This window comes from Eleginops maclovinus, chromosome 18 (genome assembly GCF_036324505.1).
Source record: "Eleginops maclovinus isolate JMC-PN-2008 ecotype Puerto Natales chromosome 18, JC_Emac_rtc_rv5, whole genome shotgun sequence".
Lineage (NCBI taxonomy): Eukaryota > Metazoa > Chordata > Actinopteri > Perciformes > Eleginopidae > Eleginops > Eleginops maclovinus.
This window is the reverse complement of record NC_086366.1, coordinates 439,018-449,554: the sequence shown is the minus strand read 5'-3', so window position 1 is coordinate 449,554 and position 10,537 is coordinate 439,018. Positions and strand designations below refer to the sequence as shown.

The window sequence follows — 10,537 nt, the reverse complement described above, 5'->3', positions numbered from 1 at the left end:
CATTACCTGGATTCAGATGTAGCTCTCACTTTAAACACTAACAGTGAACACATTTGTTCTTCATCATGAGAACACGTAAGACAGAGGGTCCAAACTTAACGTCCTCTATTAATGAGGATAACAGAGATCCAGAGAGTGTGAGGTGCTGCTCTCCTCACTGAAACTCTGAGCTGCTGCTTTTACCTTCTCCCTGCAGCTCCCTGCCCGTCCTCCAGGGATCCTCCTCTCTAACTCAGCCTGCAATTTTTAACCAACGGCCCCTTTCACAATGAAGACTACAGCTGTGTCTTTGTTTGCGTTCTTCTATTCTGAGTGTTTAAGTGCATCCCAATGCTCAGTATTAAAATGCACTCAAAACACAAATACACTCATTCCTGAGGACAATCCCCTCAGGAGCAACTTGGGAGGCAGTGTCTTGCCCAATGACACGCTCGCTGCAGTGGGAATTGAATCAGTGCCCCCTTGATTTGAAGATCAGCGCACTAAGCCACTGGGCCACAGTCGTACTGCTTTACTGGTTTTGAAAGAAGTCTTTTTTAATTCCATAGGGACAAACAACAGCTGGTGAATATTTAACCTGTTGTAGTATTTAGGTGTGATGATAGACCGTCTGCATCTCTTGGCATCCATACTTGTGTCAGAAGGTCGTACCGTGCCTTCATATCACAGAGCAGCGTTTCTTCCAGCACCACTTTGACAGCGGTATTCCTTGTGTGTTTACTTTCATCAACCAACCCTTTTTTTTGTTTGCATCTTTCCTTCTTAGTCTGGATTTCCCAGCTAAACCTCTGCAGCACACGTACACTGGATGGGTGGATGCCCTCCTCCCAGCTTCAGGGCATACTGTACTAATAGAGAGGTGGACCACAGGACAGTGTCCGGCTGCAGAACAGCTGTAATGATCTATTTAAGAAACTTCAGTTGTTGGTCCAGGTCGACACTCATTTCCCAACCCCACCCAGGTGTCAGGACAGATCAGTCCTTCTGTTTCATTTTCCGTGCTGCAGCTCTTTGTGTATCCGCTGTTGTGATGTTGACAAGTCGGTCTTATATCGATGATTCTGCGTTCCTCCAAAAGCTCTGCTAGTTTCCTAGCACCCGGTTGTTGCACCATATATACTGGTCCTGGGTGAATGCTGACTTGCGGCCTGAAATGAGATGTATCTGACACCAGGACAGGTTCAGCAGTAACTCTGTACTATAACTCCCCTCTGGCTGCAGGACTCTCTGCTCCATACCCTCTCTGTGAACTGGACTCAACGTGCACTCTGTACATTATCATTTATTTTGTATTATTATTGCCTTTTTGTACATTTGTGTATTTCTCATTTTCATTTTTTAGTTCTAATTATTTGTATTTGTTTTGCTTCTCTTTGTATTTCGCTGCTGCAACAACAACAAAGATTCCCAGTTTGGGATAAATAAAGTAAACTTCTGATTCTGATTCTGATGCTGCAACCCGGGATCTCTGCTGAGATGGCAGTTCCCTTTTGAGCCATACCAGAGATCTTCTTGGACCTGGGAGGGTGACACATGTAGAAGTAATCACAAACTCCCTTTCTGCCGCTGCCTTACCGCTGTGATCTTCTACCTTTCTTTATCCACCCTGGTGGCCTCTGAGATAACCAGCTCTTTCTTCTCCTTCTTTTTGGCTTTGGACCACATCTTGGGAGCTGGTCCCCCTGAAAGAATGCAGTGAACTTTGTATCCAACACCTGCAGGGAGTCAGCCGTTTGAACCTCTGATAATCGACTGTCTCTAGTTCATATCTGGGTTTGGGAACCCCAAAATAATACATTACACATAATGGTTGTTTCCACAAGGCCCCACAACGGTCCCGCCGACTCCAGCCCCTCGTGTCTCATCGGGGGTCCGGCCGACTTCTGTTCCTGATCAACTGGGGGTCCCTCCGACACCTGCTCCCCAGCCGACTCATGTCCCTGTCCAGTTGGGGGTCCCGCCGACCCATGTCCCTGTTCAGTCGGGGGTTTCGCCAACCCATGTCCCTGTCCAGTCGGGGGTCTAGCCGACCCATGTCCCTGTCCAGTCGGGGGTCTAGCCGACCCATGTCCCTGTCCAGTCGGGGGTCTAGCCGACCCATGTCCCTGTCCAGTTGGGGGTCTCGCCAACCGATGTCCCAGTCCAGTTGGGGGTCTCACCGACCCATGTCCCTGTCCAGTTGGGGTTTCGCCAACCCATGTCCCAGTCCAGTCGGGGGTCTAGCCAACCCATGTCCCTGTCCAGTCGGGGGTCTAGCCAACCCATGTCCCAGTCCAGTTGGGGGTCTCACCGACCCATTTCCCTGTCAAATCAGGGGTCCCCCCGATCCTTCGGAGCTGTTTCGTCGTCCTCCAGAGTTTCCCCGCCGTAGCCTCCGCCCATGTCTCCGACCTCCAGAATTCCCCTGCCATAAACTCTATGCATGCTCTGCCTTTGCCTTGCTCCGAGGCCATCCCCCCGAGACCCCTTATTGGCCTTTGTCTTGCCCCTGGGGTATCCGCCCTGACTTCCCGGTTTGTTTCGCATTGTTTGTTTCTTTACTTTTGTTAAACTTATTTGTCCCTGCAGTTTCGTGATTTTGTATTCAGCTTTTTAATAAAACTCACTTTTCGTTTGAACCCTCATACGTGCCTCGCCTTGTTTTCGCTACTGCACTTGGGTCCTATTTTCCCCAACCCTGGTAAGAGGTCAGTCCAATGAGAACCCTGTCTATGTTCACACAACCCGGGTCCCTCCCTTTCAGACCCCCTCCCTTTACATATTCTGCTCATAAAGAAAGAGTCCCTATCCTGAGCGCTCCCCAGCTCAGGTGTTGATCCAGGTCTTTGCTGCTGGTGACTGAACACTGTTGGTGAATAATGTCCTCAGGCTGAAAGTGTTATATCTCTAACAGGAGGATCATGGTGAACTCTACTCAGGTTTCATATTTCACTCTGAGTGTCTACTTCCACACGGGGGTTTTTAAATACCTATATTTCCTGATGATTCTGGCTTTGTATGTCTGTATTATAGGAGCCAATGTGTTGCTGATTGTGGTGATCTGTGTGAACAGGAGCTTACATGAACCTATGTACCTGTTTCTGTGCAGCCTGTTTGTAAATGAACTGTATGGTAGTACAGGGTTGTTTCCATTCCTTCTGCTTCAGATCCTCTCTGACATTCACACTGTTTCTGCTCCGCTCTGCTTCCTGCAGGTCTTCTCTGTGTACTCTTATGTGTGTGTGGAATTTCTCACCTTAGCCGTCATGTCTTATGACCGATATCTGGCTATCTGTCATCCTCTGCAGTATAACACATATATGACTTCTAACAAGGCGTCCTTTCTTGTTGCAGTGTCGTGGTTGTTCCCTTTTCTTTCAATTGTTGTTCTGATATTCCTGACTGCCTCTCTGCAGCTGTGTGGGAACATCATTAATACAGTGTACTGTGGGAACTACTCCATAGTGAAGCTGGCCTGCTCTGACACCAGGGTCAATAATATTTATGGACTCTTTTACACGGTCATCTCCATCATCATTCCTCTGCTTTTAATCCTCTACACGTACATGAGGATCCTCAGAGTGTGTTTCTCTGGCTCCAAACAGACCAGACAGAAAGCTGTCAGTACCTGCACTCCTCACCTCGCCTCCCTCCTCAACTTCTCCTTTGGAGTTTTGTTTGAAATATTACAGAGCAGGTTTGATATGAGCAGTGTTCCCAACATGTTGCGCATTTTATTATCTCTGTACTTCCTAACATGCCAGCCTCTCTTCACCCCAGTTCTGTACGGGCTGAAGATGTCTAAAATCCGCAGCATATGTAAGCGTGTGCTGTGTGGTGAAGTGTAGGTGATGAAGAGAGAGGAAGAGCAGGGGATGAAAGGACCCGGCCTTCAGCAGTATTACCTCTGATGACGTGTCTATCTGACTGTGCAGACTAAAGAAATGAAACAGCTGTACATGTGCTGAGCTCCATGCTGCTCTCTTTCTGCTTCTTATCTTTTCACTTCTCATATCAGCCTCAGTGAATTTGGGAGAGCCTGAAGAGGTCCATGGATCAGGACGTTAGGAGTGAAAGCTAATGAAGCTTCATATCTACTGTGTTCCAACATGTTGACTGTCTGTTCATCCCTGTGGTTTCTAACCCTGTAATGTGTCCCAGATATACATCCTGTGTGCAACCTGCTGCTACATTGTGTTGGGAATAACATGTATCGTTTCAGTTAGAGTCAGAAGAGCAATAAAAGATGCTCCAACATATGGCCTGTCCTCGTCTTTATCAATTGAGACAGTGCAACCTGACACAGCGTTACAGCAGAGCATGCACCTGTACAGTAAAGGTGGGAACAGAGGGGCCCCATTTACACCCCCTTCACTGGGCGGGAAAATTCATTATTTAAGGCCCAATATCCCAACGTGCCTCAAAGCAATAAAAATAAAGCTGAACATAAAGTGAAGTCAACGACAAACCCGAGATTAGCACGGTGTTCCGCAGATTTCACTGTGACCGGTTTGTTGTACTTCAGCATGTTGCAGAGGATGAAGAAATAACCCCCCTTCAGTCGGTCCATAAGAACAGAAGGTCGACGGAGGACCATGAAGTGCATTAAAACTCAAAGCCCTGTTAATGTGATACACCCAGAGGCAAAAGGTGAAATGTCAGCTCCTGAACTTTTTGTTGGGCCAGGCCAAAATGGCCCTCTACCTCAGCAGGAGAACTACAGTTGGGGACTCGATGGCCTGTGGCGCTGTGCTGATCTTTAAATGCATGGTGAGAGCGAGGGTCCAAACTGATTTATTCTCAGCTGACAGAAAATGTGGGGGAGTTCAGAACATGTGGAGCTTTAACAATGCTTTGGTTTCAGTGGAGAATGATGAGCTGGTTTTCAATCAACTCCTGAATTGAAGTTGGTTTGAATTGTTTTTGTTTCTAATGTGGAGAGTTCAATTTATTGGAGAATAAAAGTGGTTTCAAAAATCTCTCTCTCTCCCTCTGTCTCTCTCTCTCTCTCCCTCTGTCTCTCTCTCTCCCTCTTCTCTCTCTCCCCTGCCCTTTTTGGTCCTCTCTCTTTTCCCCCCTTCCCTTCTCTCCCCCTCTTTTTCTCCCCCCCTTTTCTCTTTTCCCCTTACCCTCTGTCTCTTCTCCCTCTTCCCCCTCTCCCCCCTCCCCTCCCCTCTGTCCCCCTCCCCCTTCTCCTCTTCCCCTCCCCCTCTCTCTCCTCCCCCCCCTGTCTATCTCCCCCCCTTTCTTTTTCCCCCTTTTCTTTTCCTTCCCTTTTCCCTCTTCTCTCTTCCTTCTTCTCCCCTCTCCCTCTGCCCTTTCCTCTCCCCCTTCCCCCCCTCTCTTTCTTTCTCCCCCTCCCTCTGTCTCTCTTCCTCTATCCCTCTGTCCCTCCCCCTCCCCTCTCCCCCTTTTTCCCCCTCTCTTTTTTTCCCCCCCTTTCTTTCCCCTTCCCCCTCCCCCCCTTCTGTTTTTCCCCTCTCCCCTCTCTCCCCTCGCTTTCCCCCTCTCTCCCTTTTCCCCCTTTTTTCTTTTTTCCCCCCCTCGGGTTCTCTCTCCGTTTCCCCCCTCCCTCCCCCCCTTCTCTCTCTCCCCCTTGTCTTTTCCCCTCCCTCTGTCTCCCCCACCCTCTCCCCCTTCCCCCCCCCCCCCTTTCCTCTCTCTCCCCCCTGTTCTCTCCTCCCTCCCCCTCTTCTCTTCCCTTTTCCCTCTCCCCTCCCCCTCTCGCTCTTGTCCCCTTTCCTTTCTCTTTTTCTTTTCCCCCCTTTTCTCCCCTCTCTCTCTCCCCCTTTTTCTCTCCCCCTTTTCTCTCTCTCTCTCCCTTTGTTCTCTCCCCCTCCCCCCTTTCCCCCCTCCTCTCTCTCTCTCCCTCTGTCCCCCCCTCCCTCCCTCTTTTTCCTTCCCCTCTGTCTCTCTCCCCTCCCCTTCTTCTCTCTCCCCCACCCCCCCCCCCCCCCCCCCCCCCCCCTCCCTCTCTCTCTCTCCCTTTTATCTCTCTCTCTCTCTCTCCTCTTCTCTCTCCCCCTCTCTCCCTCTGTCTCTCTCTCTCCCTCTCTCTCTCTCTCTCTATCCCTCTCTCTCTATCCATCTGTATATATATATATGTGTATATATAGGGGGGGGGGGGGTCAGGAAGAGCATCATGGCAGACTACAACATGTCACACCGCGGCGCTCAGACCACCGGACCTGAATCCATCAGGCAACAAAGGGGTCTACATCTGAGCAGCACAACAACCCCCCCCCCCCCAAGGATGTGGATTCTGGACACATTCAGAGCGTACATCAGAGGGTGGAGACCCGACTGGCCTGTGAGCCACGAGTCCCTGCAGGTCCAATGCTAAGGTGCTGGGGGGGGGGGCTCTGTATCTTAGTGGAAACCTGAAGCTGTTTCTTCCCATTAGACATCTGTTTGGGGGGAGGGGGGGGGGTAGAGGCCTCCTTTAGACAAAGGGTCTCCTGAAACAGGAGATGTGTATCTGGGAAGGGTGGTTAACCCATGAACCAGTAATGTGAAAGAAAGTGAGGTATATCTAGCAGTGATGTTTGTGAAGATGATGAAGAAGTCTCCGGAGACACCAGCTCGTATATAACAAGGTTTATTACAGCAGCGTAGGATCATACCCCAACACGGGCCATACGAGGTTCCCAGAGCCAGTTGTGGAAGTCCCCCAGAGCTGTCTCTGTGCATGCCATTTATAGGAGAAAATATGTGTACATCCAAAGCGTGTGTGCTCACCTGAGGTAATCATTACCAATGTGTGCCCCCCTAAGGGGACATAGGTCCGTTCATAGGGGCCCCCTGACGTATGCCAGATGTTGTTTTTCCCAACATTCCTCTTACCCCACCTACGACCTCAGAGAGTATCTACCTTTGAACATCACCAGATTTAATACACCACAAATGCCTGGACTGATACAATAACATGCCCCCCGCCTATAAACATAAAATACATTCATTGGCGGTTCTCTGTTTCAGTAGCTAACTAAGGAACATCAGAGCCTCTGAAGTTCCTCCTCTGAAGTCCACTTCACAGGAACACCATCCTGCCATTTCTGGGGATTGTTAGTCTCTCAATGTCTAGCACTATAGTCAACAAATCCTAAAATTATAAACTTTTCTTTGGAGGGGGGGCCACAGGAGGGTCTCAGGTCAGCGTGACCCCCCCCCCCCCCCCCCCCCCAGAACTGCCCCTTGATGAAAGACACTGAAGGTTTATTAAAAATCAAATCAATAAATTGCAGGCTGAGTTAGAGAGGAGGATCCCTGGAGGACGGGCAGGGAGCTGCAGGGAGAAGGTAAAAGCAGCAGCTCAGAGTTTCAGTGAGGAGAGCAGCACCTCACACTCTCTGGATCTCTGTATCCTCATTAATAGAGGACGTTAAGTTTGGACCCTCTGTCTTACGTGTTCTCATGATGAAGAACAAATGTGTTCACTGTTAGTGTTTAAAGTGAGAGCTACATCTGAATCCAGGTAATGCTCTGCATGATGTTGTGATGCTTCCAGAACCACAGGAGAACCATGGTGAACTCTACCCACGTTTCATATTTCATACTCAGTGCATACTCTGACACCGGGGTCTTCAAACCTTTGTATTTCCTGATGATTCTGGCTTTGTATGTCTGTATTATAGGAGCCAATGTGTTGCTGATTGTGGTGATCTGTGTGAACAGGAGCTTACATGAACCTATGTACCTGTTTCTGTGCAGCCTGTTTGTAAATGAACTGTATGGTAGTACAGGGTTGTTTCCATTCCTTCTGCTTCAGATCCTCTCTGACATTCACACTGTTTCTGCTCCGCTCTGCTTCCTGCAGGTCTTCTCTCTGTACACTTATGGAAGTGTGGAGCTGTTTACTTTAGGAATCATGTCTTATGACCGATATCTGGCTATCTGTTATCCTCTGCAGTACAACACACGGATGACTCCCAACAAGGTGGCGTTCCTCACTGTGTTTGTGTGGTTGTACAGCATTCTGACAAGTGTGGTCATGATATCTCTGAGTGCCTCTCTGCAGCTGTGTGGGAACATCATCAACAAAGTGTACTGTGATAACTTCTCCATTGTTAAGCTGGCCTGCTCTGACACTACAGTCAGTAATGTGTATGGACTGGTTTACATATTTACTGTAATACTAGCTCTTATAATCCTGATCCTCTACTCGTACATGAGGATCCTCAGAGTGTGTTTCTCTGGGTGTAAGCAGAGCAGACAGAAAGCTGTCAGTACCTGCACTCCTCAGCTCGCCTCCCTCCTCAACTTCTCCTTCGGGGCTTTCTTTGAGATAGTGCAGGGCAGATTTAACATGAGGAAAATACCTAATATTGTGAGGATTGTTTTATCGTTGTACTGGCTCTCGTGCCAACCGCTCTTTAACCCTTTGTTGTATGGACTGAATGTAACCAACATACGGGTCCTTTGCAGGACTCTTGCTTTCTGGTAAAACGACCTGCTCTGTAATAATGAATGAGTCTCCCTGATGCTCGTGGAAATGATAGAGTCATAAATGATGCAAACCTGTGAATAAAGTGGTTTGAACATGAATCCTGGAGGCGAATGTTGAAGGCCTCATAGCAGGGAGAGTCTTCCTGCACCGTGTGGAGGGTTAGGGTCGTCATTTTCTAATGTGGCGTCAGACCTTTATAATATCTATAAAAGGTGGTAGTTTTCACCAATATCAGTCCACTTCCACTCGTTCTAGATGTTCGTTCTTTACCGCTGTTTGAAAAAAGGAAATCACAATCAGGAATCCGTTATTAGTCCCACAGCAACTGCACCTCTCCTTTATTGCTGGTTTCTGGGAGGTTACACATCACAGTTCCCTCTGATATCTACTTTATATTACTGTGCACACTGAGGGATTTATTCCAGAAGGATATCACAAAACCCTTCCGTTGAACCACTTCAGAATCAGGACCTGTCTCCGTCCAACAGAGGGGACATCACTACGGCCACAGCACAGAGACAAACAGAGCTCAATGTCACTTTGAACATTACGATGATGACGGGATTAGTTTTGACTGATAAATATATCAATACAACTATTGATATCCATTAAATCACAAATACAGGTGGATACTAACAAGTGCATTTAAATGCCCATCATTTTTATTTATTTCACATAATTACCAATGATTATAACTTTCTGTACATCCCCTCTCTCGGGGGGCACCACTTTATCTCTCAGGATAATTATAGAGTAACTAATGAAGTCGAATGAATATACTACAATTTAAAGACCTGAGTAATAGTGACAGTTATTACATAATTACATATCAATATAAAGCAAAGGTAAAAGGATTTAGGAATTCGTGTTGTCAATAATCGCTCTTGTACAATATTAAAAACAGCACTTCAAAGCTGGGATGAATAAAAATATATGCAATATCTAACACTAAGCATCAAACGGGAATACAGACACAGAGACGAAATCCAGATTTGGAGAATTCAGAAAATAGTGAAAATGTGGAGATTGAGAGAATAAAGTCATGTTTTGAGAAAAGAACTGAATCTTCAGAGTCGGAATTCTTTGGTTTTACTAATCATTCCAAACCTGCAACAGCTGTGATTCAAAGTGTGTGTGTGTGTGTGTGTGTGTGTGTGTGTGTGTGTGTGTGTGTGTGTGTGTGTGTGTGTGTGTGTGTGTGTGTGTGTGTGTGTGTGTGTGTGTGTGTTTGTGTGTGTGTGTGTGTGTGTGTGTGTGTGTGTGTGTGTGTGTGTGTGTGTGTGTGTGTGTGTGTGTGTGTGTGTGTGTGTGTGTGATCTCCCAGATGAACTGAACACATTTTATGCACGCTTTGAGAGGCCCCCGGCTGTGGAGGCACAAAAGGCCCAGGATCCTGCTCACTGGTTTTAACCAGTGCAGATGTGTGTAGATCTCTGGAAAGGATCAACGCACACAGGGCTCCAGGACCTGATGGCATCCCTGGCCGTGCTCTCAAGGTGTGTGCAGTTCAGCTGGCAGATGTGTTCACAGACATTTTCAATAGGTCCCTGCTCCAGTCTGTAGTCCCCACATGTTTTAAAGAGTCCATCATTGTCCCTGTCCCCAAAAAGACAAAACCCATCTGCCTCAATGACTACCGCCCAGTTGCACTCACCTCCATCATCATGAAGTGCTTTGAGCGGTTAGTCAAACCTTTATCACCTCCTCCCTCCCTGACCCCCTGCAGTTTGCCTACAGAGCAAACAGGTCCACGGATGATGCCATCTCCCTCACCCTCCACACTGCCCTCTCCCACCTGGACCAGAGGAACACTTATGTGGGAATGCTGTTCATTGACTACAGTTCAGCATTCAACACCATTGTGCCCTCCAAGCTCATCATTAAGCTCAGGGACCTTGGGCTCAACAGCGCCCTCTGTGACTGGATCATGAGCTTCCTGACGGGCAGATCCCAGGCAGTGCGGATGGGGAACATCACATCCTCCACCTTGACCCTCAACACCGGAGCCCCTCAGGGTTGTGTGCTCAGCCCTCTCCTCTACTCCCTGTTCACGCACGACTGCGTGGCCACACACAGCTCCAACACCATCATCAAGTTTGCTGACACCGGCCA

General features: G+C 48.2%; 2 protein-coding genes across 2 annotated transcripts; both read left to right on the top strand.

The window, feature by feature from the left end:
* Positions 1–2,897: 2,897 nt before the first annotated feature.
* LOC134880174 (olfactory receptor 11A1-like) lies at positions 2,898–3,827 on the top strand. The gene has a single exon (XM_063906927.1). It carries the CDS (start codon positions 2,901–2,903, stop codon positions 3,825–3,827), a length of 927 nt encoding a protein of 308 aa, XP_063762997.1. The 5' UTR covers positions 2,898–2,900.
* A 3,632-nt stretch (positions 3,828–7,459) lies between these two features.
* Positions 7,460–8,422, top strand: LOC134880172 (olfactory receptor 10A6-like). Its single transcript, XM_063906925.1, has one exon. The coding sequence runs from the start codon at positions 7,502–7,504 to the stop codon at positions 8,420–8,422; it is 921 nt and encodes a 306-aa protein (XP_063762995.1). The 5' UTR covers positions 7,460–7,501.
* Positions 8,423–10,537: the final 2,115 nt, after the last annotated feature.